At 37.2% G+C, this 25,699-nt stretch overlaps 1 protein-coding gene across 4 annotated transcripts in view; it reads left to right on the top strand.

The window, feature by feature from the left end:
- MIX23 (mitochondrial matrix import factor 23) overlaps positions 1 to 25,699 on the top strand; it is a 44,768-nt gene that overhangs the window by 12,109 nt on the left and 6,960 nt on the right. For 2 of the 4 annotated variants that reach the window (XM_003991692.5, XM_045037017.1), the window contains exons 3-5: positions 4,937 to 5,083; positions 10,511 to 10,570; positions 13,670 to 13,975. In XM_003991692.5, coding sequence (XP_003991741.1) covers positions 4,937 to 5,083; positions 10,511 to 10,570; positions 13,670 to 13,720 — 258 coding nt within the window. In that variant the 3' untranslated portion in view covers positions 13,721 to 13,975. Of the gene's footprint in view, positions 1 to 4,936; positions 5,084 to 10,510; positions 10,571 to 13,669; positions 13,976 to 14,498; positions 14,565 to 25,699 lie in introns of those variants that run through there. The other 2 variants (XR_006585092.1, XR_006585093.1) reach the window with 2 other exon arrangements.

Here is a 25,699-nt window from a genome sequence, read left to right as displayed (position 1 = left end):
ATGAGTCAGTCCTAAGAAGCCAGACACCTGATACAATGAATTAAAACCTTTTATACTTTCTGTATCTTTTTTCTTCCCTCAGTCATCAGGGAGGGGAATAGAAGCATTTGGTAGTTGGGAGAGAAGCCACAGATCTTGTCCTCGTGTGAGGCTTTAGTTTCTCAAATATATATTTTTTCATAGACTCTTAAAGAGTTCTTTTGTGTCTCTTTATGATTTCTAAAAACAAAAGGAAATGGTAATGTGGCCAAGTATTTTTTTTATAATTTACTTATGTCTTTTCATTAACTTGGAAGCTAATGTTCAAGTGGCATTTGCTTTTCTATGATCTGCCACAAGATTACTATTTGGATTCTTACCAAGAAGATATTACTTAAAACCTAAAATTCTATTTCTCAGTTATGAAAAAAAAAGTCAGTTTTATTCATATCAATTAAATTCAAAGCACTAATAATTGCTGATGTTTTTGTCCTGCTCTTATATGAAAGTGTGTTATTTTATTGAGTGCTTAGGTGATTCTTGTGGCTTGAGAAATTGCAAATCTGTGAACTTTAATGAGTAGAATCCAGTATTGGAAATTTATGATCACTTTAGTGATGCCCCCCTCACTACCCATATAATCTCTAGAAAAGAATCTCACTTGTTTTCATTTATAATCTTTTTTTAACCTAAAGATTTATAGTGTAGGGATTAGCAACATAGATTCCAGATGTAGATTAAGTCCTACCTCTGCTTCTTCCTAGCTGGTAGCCTTGAACATGTCACATAACTTTTTGCCTCAGCTTCCGTATTTGTAAAATAATAACAATAGTACCTAGTTCATGGGGTTGTTAGAGGATTAACTGAGGTAATATAAAGTGCTAACTGTACTAAATGTTTTATATATAAATGCTTGCTGCTTCTATTATTATTGTTGTTATTATTATCCCTTTGTTGCACTAAGATAATCTTGCATATTGGAACCTTTTGTTTTAGATATTTGAGACCTTTCTGTTTTGGATATTCTCGTGTTTGTGTTTGGGTTTTTCTCTGACTGTATCCTAAAGGGATCCAACAACATGAACATTAGAGGAAGGATTGTTTACCTAGTAATTTTGTGCCAGGGATCAGGCCTGCGGCAGAGTGCCTATGCTAATAAGTACTACTGAGTTCCCTTAGATATTATCTCAGTTAAGAGTGGAGCTCTGTGAAACATCCAAATTACTTAAGGTTACCTTGACTTCTTTTAGCCCCTGATGCTTCCCTTCTATAGCTGAAGAAATGTTTGCACTCTCTAATAATAATATTTCTTTATAGCAGATGATCAACAAAGTTATTATGAAGTACTAATTGTAGAAATTCCAAATCTTAGAAGAGTACTCTTAATGAAAATAATTTCAGTGAGATACCCTTATTAAAGGGTATCCCTTGAATCTATGATTTTTTTCTAGCTGTACATTGTTTATTGTTTATTCTCAAGATAAATGTGAAAATCAATGCTGAACATTAAAAAGTCTGTGAATTTGGAACAGTGTTTTACAAATGCAAAACAATTACTAGTGTCACAGTGATTGATTTAGGGTAATTTTTAAGGATGTCTCTTTAATATAATGAATCTTTGGAATATATGTTTAAATGATATGCTTCCCCTTGCATCTTTTTGTCAGAAATTCTGGAGAAAGATTTAAAAAACACAAAGGGCCAAGACAAAAACTTACTAACTTTTGTTTTATTTTATTTTTTTATTATTTTTGTAAATTTTTAATAGTTTATTTATTTTTGAGAGAGAGAGAACACACATAAGCAAGGGAGGGGCAGAGAAAGAGGGAGACACGGAACACAAAACAGGCTCCAGGCTCTGAGCTATTAGCACAGAGCCCTACGCAGGGCTCAAACCCACGAACTGTGAGATCATGACCTGAGCCGAAGTCGGCCACTTAACCGTACTGAGTCACCCAGGCGTCCCATGTTGTGTTTAAAAAAATTTTTTTTTAACATTTATTTGTTTTGAGAGACAGAGGGACAGAGCATGAGTGGGGAAGGGGCAGAGAGAGAGAGGGAAACACAGAATCCAAAGCAGGCTCCAGGCTCTGAGCTGTCAGCACAGAGCCCGATGTGGGGCTTGAACGCAGGAACTGTCAGATGATGACCTGAGCCAAAGTTGGCCGCTTAACCAACTGAGCTACCCAGGAGCCCCCTGTGTTTTGTTTTTAAATGATGGTTAAACCAAGGGTCAGTGTCAGGGTTCTGACAAATGATGTTTCGGAAATTAGAATTTAGTGTAGAGTTAATTTAGAATCAGCCTTTGTTCAGGAAAGAAAACACCCAAAAACTATGATCACGAAAAGTGTTAGCATTGTTTCCCTTAAAGGCAAAAGGATTGTTTTTAAATAATGGTTAAAAGATAGTAGGTGAGGGGCGCCTGGGTGGCTCAGTGGGTTAAGCGGCTGACTTTGGCTCAGGTCAGGATCTCACAGCTCATGGGTTCCTCGAGTCTGCTTTGGATTCTGTGTCTCCCTCTTTTTCTGCCCCTCACCTGCTTGTGCTCTATCTCTCTCTCTCTCTCAAAAAAATAAATAAACGTTGAAAAAGAAAAAGATAGTAGGTGAAAATTTGACTAAAAGAAGTTCTTAGAGTTTTGGTAAAGTATAATAAAACTGTGAAGTCCTAGATAGACCCCTGTTAGACTAGCTTTGAATCAGTCTCTTGCCCCATCCTAAATGCCTTCATTCTGAAATTGCATACCCCAAATCAAAGGAAGTATGGTTATGATATGGTTATTACTCAGGGATTTTCTCCTCTAACCAAAGGAGCTGCTAGTTATCAAGCGTCCTCATTTCTTTGACATGTGTACAGAAAGAAGTCTATGCATATTCCTCTTGCATATGGCTCTTAATTCTGAATTTTCTTGAAGGTTGATCATGAAAGCTAGACTAAAATAATTGATAGTACAGAATAAAAGATGATTTGCTCAGTACTTTCTGTCCTTAGGGGAGTGAGTTCACAGTGGGGCTAATCTGAAGGAAAAGTATGCAGGTGAAGGTAGGAGGGTGGTCTTCAGTGAGAAGTGTATCTGCAGGAAAGGGGCCAAGTTAATGAGGGGAACAGTGGAGGAGAGCCTAACCAAGGAAGGAACCTGTGTGGTGAGAGAGGCTGAAAGGAAAATATTGAACATTTTAATAAAATGTACACAATTGGAATTTGATTTTAAAATTCAGATAGAAAAAGTGAAAATACTGTGACAGACTCCTACTTAGTGCTAATGCTATTCCACCAATTATTGGAGCTTTAGACAAAATATTAAAATGATTAAATAGCGTCTGACATCTGAGCAGTGTATTCAGTTATGTTATCCTTAGATTTTAGAGGTAGAAAGGATATTAGCGATTATTTACTCATAATCCATAATTTTGCAAAAGAGGAAACTGAAGCCTGGAAATGTTAATTATTTAGCCAGTCTCATACAGGGAGAGCTTCTTAACTCTAAGTTAGGATGGTTCATTTCTTCTGTTTTGGGAATTTCCCTACCCTCAATGGCTCCTTTCATTTTCTGGAATTATATCTGAAGGAGGAAACAAGTAACAGAAGCAGCGTATTAGCCAATGAAATATAGGCCTTGGACTGTCCTTGTGAATCCTAAACCTTACAATGAAAAAAATTAGCATATTAGAGTAATTTAGTATAGGTGGGGTTAATGCCTCTTAGTTTGATTTTCTTCTCTTCACATAGGTATGATTTATAATCAATGCACTTTTAGTATTGTCGCACTCTAGAAATGCAAAGGAATTTTTCCTGGTGCATATTAGATCAGTAGTTCTTAACTGCAGGGTCCTGAGATGATCATTTAAGAGATATATTTCAAATAACTTAGAAAGAATGCTTATAGGATGGTTTAGTTCTGTGTTTTATATACAAATATGTATAATAGTTAGGTTATTCCTAGTATAACTCATTAGCATAGCATTAACATACTCTCTTCAGAGGGAAGAAGGAATGATATAACATGATTAATTAGATGGAGGAAGTTAACACCTAAATTTTAGTTGGAAGTGAACCACCTTTGTTTGTGTTCCACTAATTATAATGGCGATTGCATAGTGCTTGCTTCAGCAGCACATATACTATAATGGTGATTACATATTATTTTAGTACTTTGCTTTTACTCTCCCCCAGGTTTATGGGACATCATCAGAATTTGGTATGATCATGGGAGTGTGTTCGAATAATGATCATCAAACTTCGTAAATGAAGGAAGAAAATAAATGCAAATTGTTGTATTGGATTTGTTATATAAAGATGAAACTTAGTAAAGAATTGCCCTGCCAGATGTCCTTTCAGTTGGCACACACAGTTGATGGAGCCAATAATCTGTACTTCATATACAATTTTCCCATATTAATACTTTAAAGTCTTGAAAAGGGCTCTGTCTTGCATAGGTAAACATTCTTTGTTTTTCTTTAGTGTAACAAATTCCTTCTCTACATCACTTACTTCACAATTTCTTGCACTTAGTGACAACACAAGGCTGAAAAAACCAATGAAAGGACAAAAAAAAAAAAAAAAAGAGGAAGAATAGCAGCAGTGGCCCCGAAGGTGTGTGAGGGTGGGTAGAGGGTAGAACACAAGGGATGGAATACTGGGGACAGGAATGTAGGGAGAAGGGACTGAAATGAAAAGTCCTGTGTGGGGAATGCAGGAAGAGGAGTGGGAAATCCCAGAAGTATATGGAAGGAGGAAGACAACCGACCTCATACTTTACACCATGAGAGGTGTTTCCTTTGATCTGTTTTTTGGTGATTTAACTGGTTCAGCACAATCTTCTCTTCCATAGATTAAGTTTTTAAAAATTGTTTTAGAACTATTATATTTCTGTAGCCTAAAAATAAGGATTTTTTAAAAACCACTACAATGTAAAAAATTGGTATGATTTTTCTCTATTGTTCCTTTGTTCCTTTAGTTGATGGAAGCTCATGCCAGCAGGGACAGAGTCATAAAAAATTGTATAGCTCAGACCTCAGCAGTAGTAAAACACCTCCGAGAAGAGAGAGAAAAGAATTTGGATGATTTAACGTTATTAAAGCAACTTAGGAAAGAACAGACAAAGGTAAGTTGAATAAGCTTTAAATTTCTGAGCAAAAGATTTTCAAAATAGCTGTCAAAATAAATTTAGCTATCAAAATAAAGACAATTTTTTAACACCTTATTTATTTGTTGAGAGAGAGAAAGCATAAGCAGGGGAGGGGCAGAGAGAGAGAGAGAGTGACAGGATCTGAAGCAGACTCTGTACTGACAGCTCAGAACCTGGAGCCTACATCATACTCTGTGTGTCCCTCTCTCTGCCCCTCCCCTACTCACGCTCTGTCTCGCTCTCTCTCTCAAAAACAAATAAATGTTATAAAAAAAAAAAAGAAAGAAAAAGAAATGGTCATTACTTTAAAAAAAAAAGGATCAGGGACGCCTGGGTGGCTCAGTCGGTTGAGTGTCCGACTTCAGCTCAGGTCATGATCTCACAGCTCATGAGTTCGAGCCCCGCGTCAGGTTCTGTGCTGACAGCTTGGAGCCTGGAGCTTGCTTCGGATTCTGTGTCTCCCTCCCTCTCTGCCCCTAACCCACTCGCATCCTGTCTCTGTCTCTCAAAAATAAACAAACGTTAAAAAAAAAAAAAAAGGGACCAGATTAATACTTCATTTTTAGTGGGCTTAATTTTATTACATTTAGAAATTAGTTGGTATGTTAATTTGCATTTCATGAATATATGCAGTGTAGTAGCTTTAGCTTAAAGAAACATGTAATCATATTTTCTTTCCATTTTTTTATATAGTATACTGTTAAATATAACAAAGGATATCCTTATATATAAGGATTAACACAGACCAACACCACATCAGAAAATCTAGGGAAATCATATCTGTATCTATGTTTAAAGGCTTGACTTAAGAATAAACTTTTTTAGGGGCACCTGGGTGGCTCAGTCGGTTGGGCGTCCAACTTTGGCTCAGGTCATGATCTTGTGGTTGGTGGGTTCGGGCCCCATGTCAGGCTCTGTGCTGATGGCTCAGAGCCTGAAGCCTGCTTCAAATTCTGTGTCTCCTCCTCTCTCTGCCCCTCCCATGTTCATGCTCTGTCTCGCTCTGTCTCTCAATAATAAATACACGTAAAAAAAAAAAAAAAAGAATAAACTTTTTTAACGTATTTACATTTTGAGAATATTTACTTCTGGTTTCGTCTGTAGAAATTTGCTGAAATGCAATACAAATATTTTCAGAATATTACTCTCTTTAGCTATAAAAGTATAGTATTATTTGAATATAACCAGGTATACTAGAACCACATTATAATTTATTTCCCTACACAAAGAAGTTACTATGGATCTTTGGTTCTTTTTGGATACTTTTTTGTTTCCACTTCATTTCCCAGCCTTGCAGTTTTTACTTTTAAGAAAACAGCAAGTGTCCACTGAGTGATATGTCAGAGGAAGCCTTTTTTCCTCAAAGTCAGCTGTAATGCAGATAGGGTGTGCACCTCAGAGTATAAGAAATGGAACAGGACTGTTCCTTTATAGCCCTTAATGGTGACATGTCAAGAAAACATTTGAAATGTGTGCCATATTTTATTAAGTGGAACTCATTGCTGTCTTCTTTTGTGGGGAGCTGCTTAAAGAGTGACTTTTTATTTTGATATAATTTCAAACTTATGGTAAAGTTGCAATAGTACGGGGAACTCACACCCTTTACCTATATTCACCTATTGTTTGCATTTTGCCCCACCTGCTTTGCGATACATTCTCTACACCCTCCCCTCCTTCTGCCTCCTCCTTCCCTCCTTTCCTGTTTCCTCCCCTTTCTACCTCACATAGGCATTTTTATTTACTGAATCATTTGGCGAGAATGTTGGGTACAATGTTCCTTTGCTCCTTACATACGTTGGTGATTTCCTAAGAAGAAGGGCTTTTTCCTATATGACCACTGAGCAATTATCAAAATCATGTCTGTATTTCAAGGTAGCACAGTAGGTGACTTGCTGACTGGGTGACTGAAAATCCAGTATGGGACAAAATTGTGTTTTTCATTACTGAACAGTCATGAGGTCTACCCTTTGTTTAGTAGATGTAGCCAAGCTTTGAAAAGGGGACCTTACCATCACTCTCAAGCCTATGTTCTTGTAGCTGCCCGCAGGTGAGTGTGTGCACTTGCTCAGTCATCCCAGGGCTGCATCATGTCTTACTGGATTCAACCACCGTCTTCATGGCTCTCTTTGTTCATGACGACTACTTCAGTCCTGTATTCCACACCTGCTCATTCATCTGGCAGTGGTGGAGTCCTCAGACAGTGAACTTAATGCTGTAATGGTCATCTTAGTCATTGTTTATGAAGGCTTGTAGATAATTTCTATAAAGCTGGTTAAAATCTAGTTATTTTGGATTTTGTATTTCAACAGACTCTTGAAGGTTTTGACAAAGAAAACTACAGGGCAGGGCTATTATATCAGAAACTGAAAACTCACTATTTGCAAATCACATCAGACAAACACTACAATTACTCCTGTTAGTGGAGAGCAAAGTTCAGAACCACTGAGTCCTTGGGAGTGATTTGTTACGTAAGTGATCCACCCTCATCTCTGCCCTTCAGCCTCTAGGGCCCAGAGAAAATCACCAGGATGACCATTGCAAGGAGTAGTTTTAGAAACCAGTCAGCAAGTTACAAAAGGTAGCTTTCTAGTCAGATACTGTGTAGGACTAGAGGGTGACTGTGAATAGTACTTAACCAAATAAGAAAGCTTGAATTTTTTTTAATTTTCAAGCTTTCTTCATTTTCATGAAGATTATGGAATCAGAAAGAGAACTCTTAAAGATGTTCCAGGTCTACCTCTTCATTTTTTTGAATGAGAGAACTACAACTCAGGTACTAACTGATATCCCCAGCTAGTAAGTGGTAGAGCTGGGACTTTAACCCATGTCTTCTGACTCTGGATTCAGTGCTTTTACATTAAACTGTGACTGATAGTCAAATTCTGACTACTGTAGAGAACATACTTTATTCATATGCAGAGATGCCAGTCTAAAAGTCCCCAGTTCTTTCCCTGAGTCCTTAACTCAGAAAAAGCACATTCCTTGCTGGAACTGTGTAACTGCTGTCACCTATTGTCACCTATTCAAACTTCCTTTGAAAGGAAGTTTACCTGTTTAAGACCTAGAGCCTCAAAACAACCATCTCTCAGGGAGCATTTTGTTGGTGGCACTGAAATTGTATTAGAAGTTGGTTGTAATATCTGAAGCATTCAAGAATAGAGAAAACATGGGTTATAAAGGCAGGTGGCCCTAATGAAATGAATCTCTTCTACCACTTGGTGGCTTTGTAAACTTGTAAATTAGTTGCTCTGAAATAATCTGATTTTTGGTTTGTAAAATGTAGTTGAGATTTCTTTATTTTTAGAGATGAGGATTAAATGATATCGTGTGTGTAAGAGCCAACATATTACCTAATGTACTTAGTAGTTGTTTTCCTTTCCTTTTTGAGACTCTGGGACCCCATATTTTTTTACATTAATCCTCCTTACAATATCTTGGAACCATTGGTTTCTACTTTTTGTTTAATTACTACTTACGGGGGTAGGGGAGGAGGAGTATGCAAATCCTCTGTAGCAGTGGCATTCTCTTTTTGGAAGTTGTAATTATTCAGAGATTTTCTTATATATTGTGAAAATCTGCCTCCCTGTAGCATGTGATTATTGCTCCTTAATCTTCACTCTGCAAGTATGTAGGAGAAGTCTAAACCCATTTCTCTGTGACCTGCCTGTAAGTATTTGCGAGCAGTTATGAAGACTGTCCTAGTGGCATGTCGTGACCCTGTTTTTTGATTGAGTTTACTTCTTTGGCACTCAGTCCAGGCTTTGACAGAGCAGTGAACCTTCAATAATTTCTGGTCCATGTAGCTGATTAAAATCTGAGGTTGCTTTGATGTCAGCAGATGGGCTTCTTGAGGCTCGTTACTACTTTACAGAACAAGACTGGTTATCAGAAATACAGTCCTTTCTCTCATTCTAGTTTCAGTCCTATGTACCTGACTATACTCTGACACCAGTTCTGAGTCTAGCAGAGGACTTTACAAGGAGCCATTGGATCAGTACTAAGTTCCTATCTTACTAGTGTTACATGCACATTGCTTAAACATCCTGCCTGAACTCTGCTCCTAACTGGTCAGGTTCATTGGCTTGGGTCCCTGACTCATGGTTGCCTGGATCTTGTCTGGCTCTGGTATTTTGTTCCCAAATCTCCTGGCTTGAGTCTTAACTTTGGCCTGAGGAAATCATCCTGGTTTTAACCTCTTGGCTGCTTCAATCTGTAGTTCATGCTTTTTGTCCTAATTTTCCTGAATAGTTTCAAGCCTTCTTCCTGGAACTAGCAAGCTTCTTTCAAGTTTCTCCCACTAGAAGTGACTAGGAGTATGATGCCCCCCCCCCCCCCCCCCCCGCCTCCATCTGGGCCTGGCAATGGAATTGGCTACTTTTCTGATAGAGTAATTAGGTTGGCAGTTATCAGGAAAGTTAGAGACTGTAGCATTAGTATCAGACCTCTGGCTGTATGCTCAAGGTGTGGAAAACTCATGCCTTTCTAGATCATTTGGGCCTTAGATATTCCCCTTCTTTCTCTGTTTTTCTTCTTGATTCTTTTTTCTTTATCCAAATCAGGTTGCCACCTCCTTCTTTTTATTCCTCTGTGCTGTCTTTGTAAATCTGTATTATAGGATCAATAACTAGAACTAGAATTATTGAGTTCAAGGACATGTGAATTTATGTTTTTATAAACCTTACCAAATTGCCCTCCATAGAGGTTGCAACAATATATACTCCTACTAAAAATGTGTATGAGTGTATCTTTTCCCATACTCTCACTAGTAGTAGGTTTTATCAGAGGTACTCATTTTTAAAAATTTTTGTCATATTATGGCTTGATTTGCATTTTTTATACATTACTAACATTCTATATTTAAAAAATGTTTATTGGCCATTTGTGTTCCTGTTGTGAACTACCTGGACATTTGATTTTTTTTTTTTTTTTTTTTTTTTTTTGGAGCTCTCAAGGTGAGGGGCACCTGGGTGGCTCAGTCTGTTAAGCACCCAACTCTTGATTTCCACTCAGGTCATGATCTCACGATTTGTGAGTTTGAGCTCCACATTCAGCTCTGTGCTGACAGCATGGAGTCTGCTTGGGATTCTCTCTCTGCCCCTTCCCTGCTCGAACTTTCTCTCTCTCTCCCTCTCTCTCTCAAAATAAATAAATAAACTTAAAAATAAAGCTCTCAAGGTAATTATAATATGCTTGAGAACCACGACTTAACAAGATTTAATAGCAGATTAGATACCAGAAGAATGGGCTGTGTCCAAGATCTAGCCCAGGTGATACCATTAACGAAGAATGGAGGAGCAGTAGCTCCTCCATTAGGAAACTATATTAGGAAACTATAAATAGAATTTGGTTTTAGTTCTTCAATTTGAATTTTCATAACTCCAACTTTTTTTTTCTTTTTAACAGTTGAAATGGATGCAGTCAGAATTGAATGTTGAAGAAGTTGTAAATGACAGGAGCTGGAAGGTATTAAATAATGCTGTCTTGGAGTGAACTATGAGGGAAACTGAACTAACAAAGGGAAACCAAGGGAGGGGGGTAAGGAGTCCCATAGGGCTCTCAAGAAGAATAGACATCCTTCATTTATAAGCAGCTGAAAGTTTTAACTTTGAGAAGGGTGCAGTTGGCATCCAAATATAGCCACCGTATAAAAATCAACTCTATAGTAGTATGGTAGTTTTTATGACATGTCATGGTAACAGAATTGGAGACATTTTGTATGTTTCCTAATACTAATAATGGGCATATTTGTTATTTAGGGTTATTACTAGTTAACTCAGAACCTGCAATGGCCTTATTTGTTAAAATCAGCCTTTTTGAGGCCCATTGGTTTGCATAAATTTTTATATCATTAGCTACCCTTCACAGTGACTTGCTTTCTGACATACCTGATCATGAAACTTATTTGTACATAACTTTACTGATACCTGATAATAGAGCTTTTTATGGCTGCTAGGTTCACATGTTCCTTATTGTTGCCTGCACAGTTCTGAATAGGAATTAGATTGGAGAACTAGGATTTGAGGGTCAAAAAATCACAAAATGCTGACTTTAGTTGTATGAAATGGTATATCTATATACCCTTCTCTAAAATTTCAAAGATTTCCAAAGGGAAAAATCTATGAAATCTGAAAGAATGAGCTGAAAATTCTGTTTTATCCTTTGAAATTAAGCAATGGAATGAGTTTAAACACAGAGAGACGTTAACTGAACCCAAACTAGAATGTACCGACTTATAGAGCTGTGAATAAATTGCAAAATACAAATTGATTTTCTTTGCTGTATCACTTTTCTTTATTTTGTCCTCTTTGACAAGATTTCCTATTCCTGCTCTTTCTACTAACATGAGAAGGTGTTTGCTACTTGAAAGATTTTGGCGATATTTGTCCATTTATGTTCTACAGAGAGATAATATTTATTCTTGGGATGGGATAGGGGAGGGTTACAATGAATATCTGATTTGAAAAACCCAGCGGAGAGGTTGGTATATGTCAAATGTAGTGGGAAGAGTGAAGCATTTTTAGATTGGATACTAGTTTTAAAGAAAATATACTCCATCCAGTCTACAAAAACCCAAGTTGTCTACTTGATTTAAAAAAAAGAAAATGTAAGCTGTGGTTCAGTAAGCCAGCAAAAGTTACGAAGGCATTTAGGAAAAAGATTTGGAGAAGCTTGGCCAAGTCATACACGTCCCAAATATTGTCCCAAGGCCACTAATCTAAAACCTCTCCTGGTTTGAGCATTGAGAACTTGAGGGAAATGTCAGGACTGGTAACTGACAAGAGATGAACTGTAAGACGAAAGGGCCAGAGAGAGTATATTTAATTTCTGCATTTTTTTTCTTTTATTTGTGAGTTAACACATATCAAAGAGGATATAACATGTAGAATGTAAGGAATATTAATAAAATGAACACTCTTGTATCTTCCACCCAGCTTAAGAGATTGAATAATACCAGTACCATGAAATCTCCCTATGTAGACTTTTATTTTTATGATAGTCCACAGTGGCCAGTATAGGTTGTTTTGTGTGTGTGTGTGTGTGTGTGTGTGTGTATGTGTTTTAACCTTAAAAATGATTTGTTCCTTGGGGCGCCTGGGTGGCTCATTCGGTTAAGTGGCCGACTTCGGCTCAGGTCATGATCTCTCGGTCCGTGAGTTCGAGCCCCGCTTCGGGCTCTGTGCTGACAGCTCAGAGCCTGGAGCCTGTTTCAGATTCTGTGTCTCCCTCTCTCTGACCCTCCCCCGTTCATGCTCTGTCTCTCTCTGTCTCAAAAATAAATAAAAGTTAAAAAAAAATTTAAAAAAAATGATTTGTTCCTTATGTCATTGAAGTATGAAGGTAAATTCTAAGAAGAAATTCTTTTAGATTTTTGTAATTTTTTATTTGGACACTTAAAATTTTTAGACATGATTAAATATTTTTAAATATTAAAGGATATATGGTAAAAATTCTACCTCTCATTCCTCCCTTTCAGCCGCCTCCTTTCCTTTCCTTCTAAAAGGATGGTATTTACTTTTAGATATTTGCACAATTCTAAATTTATGTATGTATATACACACACACACATTTTCCTGTTTGTTGCATATATAGAGGTGTTACTGTCCATACTTTTTTTTTTCCTTAATATATCTTGGAGATCTTTTCAAATCAGAACATACAGAGCTTCCTTATTCTTTTTATATTTGCATTATATTCCATTGAATGGCTATACTAAAATTTTTATTTAACACAGCCCCATATTGACAGGCACTGAATATAGAATGTTCTCTTAACATTTATGATACATAATTTGTTTAGGTTTTTAGAAAGAAAGTTAAATAGGGGCGCCTGGGTGGCTCAGTCGGTTAAGCGTCCGACTTCGGCCTAGTTCATGATATCGCGATTCGTGAGTTTGAGCCTCACATCGAGCTCTGTGCTGACAGCTCAGAGCCTGGAGCCTGTTTCCGATTCTGTGTCTCCCTCTCTCTCTGCCCCTCCCCTGCTCATGCTCTGTCTCTCTCTGTCATTCAAAAGTAAATAAATGTTAAAAAAAAGTTTTTAAAAAAGAAAGCGAGTTAAATAGATCAAACATTTTATAAATTTACATAGTTTAGCAAAAGATTGATTTCCCTTTATACCTACTTGTGAGAAGGATCTAGTACTCTTTTAGAAAATCACAGCAGATATCTAAATAAAATCTACATTATAAAAAGGAAAAAAGCTTTATCATAAACTTATTTTTAGATATTTTTGTTTAACTGCACAAAATATGTCCAGAATATGGAATGAAAATGTTTGCTAGTTACTATTACTCAATAAACTAGCTTGTGATGATTTTTTCCTTGAATAATAGGAATTTTATTAAAAAGCTAAAATTGTCTTATAAATGGACATCAAAACCTTCTGTATTTTTAGCACCTATAAGTTAGTTTGAACTGCTGAGGAAACTTCTCTGTTCCCTAAATCTGTTGACCTGGGATAAAAATGGTTTTGTCCTCCTGAGACATGCTAAATTTAATTTAGTTCCAGGCTTGATTTATACAAGATGGCTCAATGACCTTTGTTTCTGTTTAAATATTTTAGGTGTTTAATGAACGCTGCCGAATTCACTTCAAGCCTCCAAAGAATGAATAAAAAGATACTTTTTTATAAAAGGACCGGGACATCTCATAAGAGCTAAGCATGACAGATATCAACAAGGTGGGCTTCCTAGGATGATTTCTGAGCCAACAGTCCAAGACCTTTTGTTGATTTCAGCCCCACTTAGCCAAGACCTTAAGTACAAATAATTCTGATAATTATGGAAAAATCAACTGCTATTTTATACTGATTCTGTAAAAAAAAAAAAAATGTTTTGTAACTATTAAAATAATTTTCTGACTCAGTGTACATATTTATTTGATTGTTTTCCAAGTTGAGATCATAAGTTCTTAGAATTTAAATATGGTTTCAGTGTCTGATTTTATTTGTATTATACCTTTTTGATTTTTATAAATTTATTGGCAAGAATGTGGACCTTTTTTGGTCACTGATAATTTTATCCTTTTATTTATGTTTGTGGGGTTTATTGCTCCCATTAAGTAAGAGGGCAATATTATAAGCTGGAAACTGTCCAAAGAAACTTTCTTTTGATACCTTAACTTGTTTTCATATGCAAAAACTAATTTTGGGTGGAATTTTCCTGGAGACAATATTTCTATGGATAATGAAAACCGTAAAATAAATCTGGGAAAGGCAGAGGAGGTCTTGCATGATAGTATTCAAATGAGTCAGTAAACCTATCATTGTAGAATTCAGTCATTGCAGGAAAAGCACTTTCTAGTACAGGATGACTTTATTAGTTTTCTGTTGCTGCTTAACAAATTACCACAGTTTAGCAGTGTAAAATCACATACTGTTTATCTGTTTACAGTTCTGTAGGTCACAAGTCCAGGACTGGGTTCTCTGCTTGGGGTCACATAGGCTGAAATCAAGTCAGGTAGGCTGGGCTCTTGTTTGGCGCCTCTACAGAGAGAATGTGTTTCTAGGCTTATTCAGTTTGTTGGCAGAATTCAGATCCTTGTGGGTGTAGGACTCATGTCCCCATTTCCTTGCTATTATCATAGGCCACTCTAAGTTCCTAGAAACAACCCACATTTTTTGGCACATGGTCCACTCCTAGCTAGCAATAGTGCATTGAATTCTTCTCATTCTTGGAATCTGACTTCCTGTTTTGCTATAAACCAGACAAATTCTGCTTTCAAAAGGTCTATGTGATTAAATTAGGCTTGCTCTGACAATCTTTTGACCCAAAGTCAAATGATTATAGCCTTAATCATACCTGCAAATCCTTTTTGCCAAGTAAGGTAACATCACAGATGTAATATCTGATGTTCACAGTCTTAAAGGATTAGAGTGGGACATCTTGGAGAGCTATTTTAGGATTCTGCCTACCATAATGATTTAAACAAGCCATCTGGCTCTGGTACAGTTAGATTGACCAACTGGGTTGTAGGTAGGCATGTGTGTTGTGTGTGTGGACCCTCATCAGATTATGCATTTAGAAGTGAGCAATAAAGGCATAGAGTGCTCACCGTTCTTTCAACAGATCTTTTGAGCACTTACTGTGTGGGTCAGATACCATCTTAAGTGTTGGGGATATTAATAAAATCCACTTTTGTGGAGATTATAATCTAGTCTCCTTAATAAGGAAAAGTGTCTTAGGACCAGCAGTATAAAAGATTTTCTATAGGACTTAAAGTGAATGGTGCCTGACAGAAAGCTGATGTTTAATTTTTTTTTCGTGCATTTATATCTTTCAATTGAAAGGACACATGCCAGAAAAAAAAGTAAGGTTCAATAAAGATCTTCCTGATGCTCAGGAGGGAATTGAAAAACAATCCCTGGAAAGGATTCATAACAGCTTTTTCAGAAGTTCAGGTCTGCTAAAATACTATCTAGCTAATCCAATTATGTTACTAGGATGCCTGAATAATTCCATTGTAACATGAAAAATGTGCGGTTATGGCAATGAGTGACTTTTAGTATAATGAATATTAATATATTTAGTTTGTGATGAATGGGATTTAAAGCCTCAAATATAAAGAGAAAGGGATAGCACACTGTTCTTGAAAGTTGATTTGCCTGCTGAAACAGTGTCTTGCATATAATTGCTGCCTTAACAATAATAGTTGATTTTGTTGGCTTGAAGGGTAGATAGGATTTAGCTAGAGGGAGAGGGAGAAGAAATGGAGTGTAAAAGTTCAGAGATGAGTTTGACTCTTTCTTGGCAGGACTAGCCATAGAAGAAACACCAATGGTAATCTACTTTAACAAGTATTTGAGTGTCTCACATATTCTAGGCACTGTTAGCCAGTACTAATACATCACTAGAAAAAACATAAAAAATGCCCGCTCTTAAGGAACTTACATGTGTTGAAGGGAGACAGACAATAGTAAAGAAGCAAATTATATAGTTTGCTAAAAGGTGATAAAGCTACATACCAAAAAAAGAGAATCTGGAAGGGGGAGGGGAGAGTGGGTGGCAAATGACTGATTTCAGCTGATTAGAGAATATTATAATGCCTTTGTCTTTGAAAAGCTGATTTAAATCAGCGTTTCTAGAAGAAGCCTAATTTACCCAACACCATTATTTTGGGGGAAGAAACACAACATGTTAATGAGGTTTAAGCCAAGATAGCTCCCAGCTTCTGAATGCGGTGGCCAGCTGAGAGTAATCCCTGTAAAAAGGAAGAGGACTTAGCCTAGGTGAATTTGTGGATCTCCTGATGCATTAAGAAAGGGCAGCAAATCCACTGGCACTTAAAGATAGTTGCTGTAGATGGAGTGGTTTTTCCACTCCAATTTTAAAAACTGGCAGGCAAAATTTGACTCCTGCTTAAAATTCTTCAGTGGCTTCTCCCCAAGGATAAGTACCAAGTTCTTAAAATGGCTTTTGAAGTCCTTTGTGCTCTGGCTCCTGCTTACTTCTAACCTCATCCCTCTCTACAATGTACTTTATTCCCCAACTACTTCTGTTTCCAGAAAAGACTTAGTGTTACATCAGAACTTCAGCACATGCACTCTTTTCCCTGGCCAACTTCTACCCATGCTTCATGTCTCAGCTATCGCTTCTTTCAGGAAGCCTTTTCTGACCTCTCAAATACAACTTAGGGGTCCTTATTATGTGCTCCCATGATAATTTTTTTTTTTCAGTGTTTATTTATTTTTGGGACAGAGAGAGACAGAGCATGAACGGGGGAGGGGCAGAGAGAGAGGGAGACACAGAATCGGAAACAGGCTCCAGGCTCTGAGCCATCAGCCCAGAGCCCGACGCGGGGCTCAAACCCACGGACCGCGAGATCGTGACCTGGCTGAAGTCGGACGCTTAACCGACTGCACCACCCAGGCGCCCCAATGTGCTCCCATGATAAACACCTCTATCATGATCTGTATCATGCTCTTCAATTGCTGGTTAATTTCTACCCCACCAGTTTTTGAGGGCTGGTGCTGTGGAGTACTCAGTGCTTGGGATAATTAGGCCTGAGACACTGCTAGTTTTCTACCCTACATCCATTTTCCTCTTCCTGATCAATAAAATCCTGATTTTGTCTGTAGTGGCAGTGTGCCCAGTTTCCCTTGCAGCCCCAGATGGCAGTGAGGTAGTTTTTGATTTATAAGCAGAAGACTATTGGGGTATTTTTGGGAAACTTTCCTGATACAGGCATTGTCCTTTCTTCCTTTTCCCTGGAGTATGTTTAGGGTTCCTAGAAATAAGAAGGATGAAGGCTGTTTGCTCATGGTGGTGATGAACATGAAGATAAAAACCACGTGTTGAGGATGGCTGAACCGAAAGACAGAAGGAGACTGGATCCTTGATGGCATTGTGGTTTGCCATTCCAGCCCTAGGCTATCTGTCTCCAAACTTGTTATTAAGTGAGGGCAGGAATTTGTCGTTTATTCATTCAGGGCTATATCAAGAGTGGTTAGCTTATTTGGTTAAGCCTTTATGTTTAGGATTCTGTTATATGGAGCCAAATGCAGCCCATAAGTGATATGTTCAATGAACGAACAGTATACTACTTACTAATAATAGCTCATTTGTTCATTGCTTACTACAGATTAGGCATCATTTTAAGTATTTTACATGATTGTCATATTTAGGAGATGAACTTTGGGAGATTCTAATAGGGAAAGGCTAGAGAAGACCAGGCCCTATATGAAGGAATGGCCAGAAGTGTGGGAAGGAATTTGGGGGAAATTCATCTTTCCATAAGAAGAGTGCCTTAGCATTAAGAGCTAATCCAAGCAGGACCTATTCATTACCTCCTAATGATTTGGGTCAGATTTCATTTAAATATTGCAACACATAAATGCAGGTTTGTTTGTTTTTTTTTCCTTCCTTCCTTCCTTTTTTTTTTTTTTGCACAATTGTTAAACCCCCCCCCCCCCCTCCTAATCAATCATGCCTTACTTCTCTAAGGACAAAATATTCCTGTCTGTCCATCCATCCATCCATTCCTCCATCCATACGTTTGCCATGTGGATTGGATACGAGCTACACCACAGCCCATTCTAGAGAAGACTCTGATCCACAGCTCTTAGTGAAAAACCCCTCTTTGTAGCCAATTTTACACTATGCTGATTCCACCAGGGCTGCACAACTGCCCAAGAACTGCCAAGCCTTAAGTTGGGCCAGTGTCTGAGGACATGTCCTGGGTCAGGAAGGTGATCTGGACAATTAAATTCTTAAAAGGTTTGAACCAAGAAATACTGAGTAAGTGATGTAGTTAGCAGTGGAAAGAAAGCTAAGCTAGAAGGAAAGTGATGAGGTGCAATAGAAGCCATGATGGTCCAGTGTTCTGAGAAAGCAGGAGCTGTGAGGATGCACGCCATGAAGCAGAGAAAATTGTACAGAAGAAAAAATGCCAATTAGAGCTGGTAGAAAAGTGGACAGAGACAGATGCAGACAGCTGCTTGGGAAATAGTTGAGCCCATTAATAAAGGAACTCAAGAGTAAAAACCCATATCCATAGCTCCTCAGGTTCTTAGAGCTGCCTTGGATTCTGCTTCTTGGATCTCCAGTTGTGAGACCCAGTTCTATATGGATCCCCCTTCACAAGCCCTGGTTGTTTGGCATGTCCTAGATTCCTAAGCAGATGCATCTTTATGATAAATCCCTGCATTACATAAAATAAATTAAGTTCTCTTGAATCAAAGGAGCCTATCAAGAATGTTCCCACTGAGTCAGGTGGCCAACCAGTGTCTCCCTGTTCAAGCAATCCATTGACATTAGGACAATTTTTCCTTATCCAGTACTTCCTCATATTGTCCGTTAAAGCACAGGTATGTGCTTGGATAGTTCCTTGGGAGAAACTCCTCACTGTGCCTGAACTTCCAGGTTCCAACAAGGGAAGCCTCAGAAGCTTTCAGGGTCCAGGATGAGTCTTTTGCTTTTTTCTAAAATAAGAAACCAGGCAGAAAATGATAGATTCACTCCCTCAGGTAAGTGAAGAAACCTGTTGCCCAAGACAGAAACAGCAACAGAAAGGCATTGCCTAAACCCCTGAGTAGTATCATGACAACACTGGTCATTTAAAAACACAGTCTTTGGCAGAGAATTTGGGAGGGCCTGACAGACAGCTGCGGTTGAGTCTTTCACCCTTGCAAGGCAAGAGTACATTCAGTTTCTCTCTTTGGGGTTATACAAAATAATTTTTTGCAGTAGAGTACAAATTCTTGCTCCCAGATTCCATTTCAAATTTGGTTGGGAGAAATACTTCAGAAATGCAATTTTCCCTTTGATTGCAATGGTAGTGTATAGGAAGGCAGGGTTTTTTGGGGGGAGAAGCTTTATTTGGATAAGCCTTAAATGGCCAATGAACTTTTGAAGACTTTCCATCAGCTGGATAACCTACAGTTATTCAGTTATAGATATATTTTCTGTTATTCTGGGAATCCCAACAGTTCTTGGGAAATAAGTCTAATTGTTCAAATACCATTTCTTTAGGTTTTTTTCTTAAGTTTATTTATTTATTTTGAGAGATTATAGAGTTTGTTTGTTTGTTTATTTAGTGTGTGCATATGCAAGCAGGGTGGGGGGAAGGAGAGAGAGAATCCCAAGCAGGCTCCACACTGTCAATGCAGAGCCGGATGTGGGGCTCAAACTCACAAACCAAACTGTGAGGTCATGACCTGAGCCAAAGCTGGACACTTAATGGATTGAGCCATTCAGGTGCCCTCCACTTACTTAGTTTTTAAAATAAGCCACTCCCTTTAAAAAATTATTTTCCATGTTAAAATTGTTTTTTAAAAAAAGTTTAGTTTTTCAACAATAGTAAAATCTTTCAACAATATTTCAAAAATGTTTCAACAACATAAATTAAAACTTATTTTCGCACTGTTTTTATTTTACTTAGACTAAACAGATTTGGGTCCCATTTTCTGATTTTTTTTTTTTTCTGTTTTCATCATCTTGTTATATGTTGGTCTCAGCTTATCAATAACTAATGTTGTGACTGGACCAGCACTTGGAGTTCTTATTATAATTGCAAGATATCCTTCAGCCCTTTAGCAATAACTATCAGAAAACTTTGGGGGGGAAACTTTATTACTTATAAGACCTGGAAATTACATAGCATACCTAGGGCCACAAAGCAAAGTCACAGGGATAGAGAAAGTGACATTGTACATCCTGGAGTTCTGCTTTTATTGGTGTTGAGGGTGGGGGCCTAGGGTTTTGTGGGCTCACTCTTTCTTGGTGAATTTAAAATGTAAGAGTGGAAATCTAAAGCATGGGAAGAGAGAAAGAAAACAAGTGGCCCAAATTGTTCGTTATTTAAATTAACCAAAATGTCTAAAACAAGGGAGCCCACATTTGGGGGAGGCAGCTTGGTTCTTTAGCTAGTCTGTGTTTGTTCCAGATAGCCATCTTAGAAAAGGATGAGTCTTTGAAGTGGATGCCTCACCAAAGCTTATGTCAGGCACTTATATTACAAAAGCAAAACAAACAAAGAAACAACTGTCAGGGTTTACCCTACGCATTTATTCAGTTTTGTTTTTTTTAATTTTTAAAAAAGTTTATTTTTTGACAGTGAGAGAGAGCAAGCAAGGGAAGCAGTAAAGGAGAGGGAGAGAGAGAATCCCAAGCAGGCTCTGCACTGTCATTGCAGAGACCGATGAGGGGCTTGAACTTACAAACCGAGAGATCATGACCCCAGCCATAATCAAGAGTCAGATGCCCAACTGACTGAGCCACCCAGGGGCCCTATTCTGTTTTTAACCTACAATTGGATAGAGAAGTCTTTTGTAATAAATTTTAAGCCTTGAAATATATTTTCAATTCTGTTAAGGCAAGTATTTTCCCTTTTTCCTTTATATCACTGGAGTATTCAACCCTGGCTGACATAAGAATCATCTAAACTCTCAGATTCTTATTCAATTGGTCTGCATGGAGCCCAATTTGGGACTTTAAAAAATTTATAAATTAAGTGATTCTAATATGCAGGGATGATTGGGAATCCCTGCACACATTACTTGATCTTTTCTTCTATTTATTCCTTTTTGTTACTATGTTCTTGCTAATATGAAGTCTACTTAACCAGCAAGAGGATATGTTTATTCATTTATTCAAAACTTTTATTTCTGACAGCAAAGAGCTGTAATTGTCTTTGCATATGTTCTGTATGTCCATTATTAGAGTAATTCTTAAACATGTGGTATATTCAAATTAGTATATACCAAAATCAGGATAAAGTACAAATAAATCTAATCAATCTGATTATAGAGTTTTGTATATCCTTCACCAGTTAGCTGCTCTGAGTTTACAGCTGCAGATGTTTGTGTCCATCTTTGCATTGTTCAAAAAAGGATTCTTATTATTAGGCCAGTGGGATCATTTCTGATAGTCCTTGTTACCTAAGAACCCTATGGCATTAATATTAGCCAGCCAGTAGAGATTTTTTAGTTCACTGATTGAACTTTGTATCTATGTGCTAGGAGCTGAAGGCAGATAAATAGGATAGTTTATTATGAAATATCTAGCAGTGGTTATAAAATATATATATATATTCACTATTTCAAGCTCCCCCTTACCTCCTACAAGGGTCAGAATAGCTGAGCAAATGCATTCTGAGCTTGTGTTAGTGGAGTGTAGGGGTTAAGGGCATTGTTCCTGGAGGCAAATAGCCTGGGATCATATCTTCACTTTATTAACTAGCCGTGAGGCATTGGGCAGTAACTTAGCCTCTGTACACTCAGTCTTCTGTAAAGAGGGGATAATAACAATATTTATCTCATGAGGTTGTTATGTGAATTAAATGAGTTATATGTGTAAAGTCTTTAGAACACTATCTGGTATATAATAAGCACTTAATATATACAATTATTATATGGGGACAGGGTTGGCAAGTGGCACTACTAGGGTGATGAACAGAGTACAGAACACAGAGGGAGACATTATTTAGGGCATCTTTAAAACAAATGTCCTCTTTTCCTTTCTCTTTCCCTCCTTTCTCCTTCCCTTTCTTCCACTTCTTCCTTTCCTCTCCTTCCTGACAAGCCAGCCCAAAATCCATTAGGTAGGCCCAAGGAAGGAATACTATGGACAATCATATGCCAATAGATTAGATAATACAGATGAAATCAACAAGCTTTTAGAAAGGCACGATATCAAAAACCAACTCAAGGAGAAAAAGTCAACTAAATAGACCTAAAACAAGAAAAGAGATTAAATTAAGTAATCAAAAACTTCCCATAAAGAAAAGCCCAGGCCCAGATAGCTTCACTGCTACATTCTACCAAACATTTAAAGAAGAATTAATACCAGTCTACAGAAACTCTTCCAAAAAGCAGAAGAGAGAGGAAAACTTAACTCATTCTATGAGACAAAAGTATTATCTAGTATTACCTAGATATGAAAGCCAAACATACATCACAAAGAAACTACAGATTAATATCTCTCATAATTATGGATGCAAAAAAATCCTTAGCAAGATGCTAGCAAACCAAATCTAGCACATAAAAAAGAATTATATACCATGACTACATGGGACTCATTCTAGGAATGTTAGGTTGATTTAACATTCAGAAATCAATTAGGGGTGCCTGGGTAGCTCAGTTGGTTAAGCATTTGACTTTTGACCTCAGCTTAGGTCATGATCTCATGGTAGTGAGATTGAGTCCCAAGTCAGTCTCCATCCTGGGCATGGAGTCTGCTTAAGATTCTCTCTCCATCTCCCTGTGCCCTTCCCCTGCTTGCATGTTCTCTCTCTTTAAAAAAAAATTTTTTTTTAATTAATGTAATACACTATAGGGAAAGAATAAAAAGCAAAGCCACATGAACATCTTAATACATGCAGAAAAAAAGCATTTGACAAAATCCAATATCCTCTCATAATTAAAAAAAAATACTAAAAAAACTAGAAGAAAATGTCATCATCTTGATAAAGGCATCTACTGAAAACCCCGCAGCTAACTTTGCACTAAGTAGTGAATGACTGGATGCTTTCCCACTAAGATCAGGAACAAGACAATGATACACATTCTCACCACTTCCATTTAACTTTGTACCAAAGGTTACAGTGTTATTAGGAAGAAATAAAAGATATCCAGACTGGAAAGGAAGAAGTAAAACTATCTCTCTTTGCAGATGACATGATCTTGTTGTATATGAAAATCTTAAGAGCCTGGGTGACTCAGTCCACTAAGCTTCCAACTTCAGCTCGGGTCATGATCTCATGGTTCATGAGCCCAAGCCCCACATTAGGCTCTGTACTGACGGTGTGGAGCCTGTTTCAGATTCTGTCTCTCTTTCTCTCTCTGCCCTTCCTCTGCTTGCACTCTCTCTCTCTTGCTCTCAAAAATAAACAAACAAACAAACAAACAAAAAATCCTAAGAAATCTACCAGTAAACAAGTTCAGCAATATTGAAGAATTCAAGACCAATATACACAAAAAATTGATTGCATTTCTATACACATGCAATGAACAAGCTAAAATGAAATTAAGAAAACAATTTAATTTACAATAGCATCCATAGAATAAAATACTTAGAAATAAGTTTAACAAATAAGTGCAAAACTTATACTCTGAAAACTATAAAACATTGTTGAAAGAAATTACAGAAAATGTACATATTTGAGGAAACATCCCATGTTCATGGATTGGAAGGTTTAATATTGTTAAAATGGCACTACTCCTTAAATTGATCTACAGATTCAACTTAATTCCTATCAGAATCTGAGAAGACTTCTTTGTAAAAATTTATAACTTGATTCTAAAATTCATATAGAAATTCAAAGGATCCAGAAGAACCAAAACATTCTTGAAAGAGAAGAGCAAAATTGGAGGATTCACACTTGTTGATTTCAAAATTTACTACAAAGCAACAGTAATCAAGAAAGTGTGGTACTGGCGTAAGGAAAGACATGTAGATTAATGGAACAGAATTGAAGGTCTAGAAGTAAATTTATGTGCCTGTGATCAACTGGTTTTAACAAGGATGCCAAGACCATTCAATGTAGAAATGAACAGTATTTTCAACAAACGGTGGTGGAACAACTAGATAGCTACTTGCAGAAGAAGCAGATTGGATCCTTTCCTCATACTATTTATAAAAATTAAGGGGTGCCTGGGTGGCTCAGTTGGTTAAGCGTCTGACTCTTGGTTTTGGTGCAGATTATGATCTCACAGTTTCATGAGTTTGAGCCCCACATCTAGCTCTGCTCTGGCAATCCCAATTGCTTGGGATTCTCTCTCTCCCTCTCTCTCTCTGCCCCTCCCCCACTCATGCTGTCTCCATCTATCTCATATAAATAAATTAAAAAATTAGCTCAAAAGGGATCAAACACCAAAATGTAAACATTAAAACTACACAACTTTGAGGCTCCTGGGTAGCTCAGTGGGTTAAATATCTGACTTTGGTTTGTGAGTTTGAGCTCCGGGTCAGACTCTGTGCTGACAGCTCGGAGCCTGGAGCCTGTTTCAGATTCTGTGTCTCCCCCTCTCTCTGCCCCTCCCATGCTCATGCTCTGTCTTTCTCTGTCTCTTCAATAATAAATAAACATTAAAAAATTTAAAAAAAACTACACAACTTTTAATAGAAAACATGGGAGTAGATCATTATGTGCTTGGATTTGGCAAAGGACCCTTAGATTTGACACCAAAAGTACAACCACAAAAGAAAAAAAAAGATAATTTGGAGTTCATTAAAATTAAAAACTTTGACACTTCAAAGGTCAGCATCAAAAAGTAAAAAGAACCACAGAATGGGAGAAAATATTTACAAATCATAAATCTGATAAGGGGCTTGTATCCAAAATGTGTGAAGAACTCTTACGACTCAATAATAAAGATAAACAGCCTGATTTAAAAAATGGGGAAAGGATCTGAATAGACATTTCTCCAAGGAAGATATGCAAATGGATAATAAGTTCATGAAAGGATACTTGACATCATTTGTCATCAGGGAAATGCAAATCAAAACCATAATACAATATCACTTCATACCCTTCAGGATGATTTGACTCAAATAGGCAGATAATAATAAGTGTCGAGAATGTGGAAAAATTCAAATCCTCCTACACTGCTGTTGGGAATGTAAAATGGTGCATCTACTTTGGAAAATGGTCTGTAAGTTCCTTGAACAACTAAACATATAGAGTTACCATATGAAACAATTTCACTCTTAGGTATATACCCAAGAGAAATGAAAATATGTATGGACAAAAAATATGTGCAAATGTTTATACATTGTTCATTACATTGTTCATAATAGTCAAAGCAACTCAAATATTTATCAACTGATAAATGATAAACAAAATGTAGTATGTCCATAAAATTGAATATTATTTGGCCATAAAATGGAATAAAACATTGGCACATGCTACAATATAGATGAATCTCAAAAACATTATGCTAAGTGAAAGAAGCCAGTTACAAAAACCCATATGTGATTTCATACATATGGAATATCTAGAATAGGCAAATTTGTAGAAACAGAAAGTAAATTCATGATTTCTTTAGGGGTGAGGATGTGGAGGAGGATGGGGGATGATAGCAAAAAGGTATGGTTTTCTTTTTGAGGTGGTGAAAATGTTCTAAAATTGGCTATGTGATGGTTGCACATATTTTTAA

Source organism: Felis catus, chromosome C2, assembly GCF_018350175.1.
Source record: "Felis catus isolate Fca126 chromosome C2, F.catus_Fca126_mat1.0, whole genome shotgun sequence".
Lineage (NCBI taxonomy): Eukaryota > Metazoa > Chordata > Mammalia > Carnivora > Felidae > Felis > Felis catus.
The sequence above is the reverse complement of the archived record's forward strand: the minus strand, read 5'-3'. Positions and strand labels throughout refer to the sequence as shown.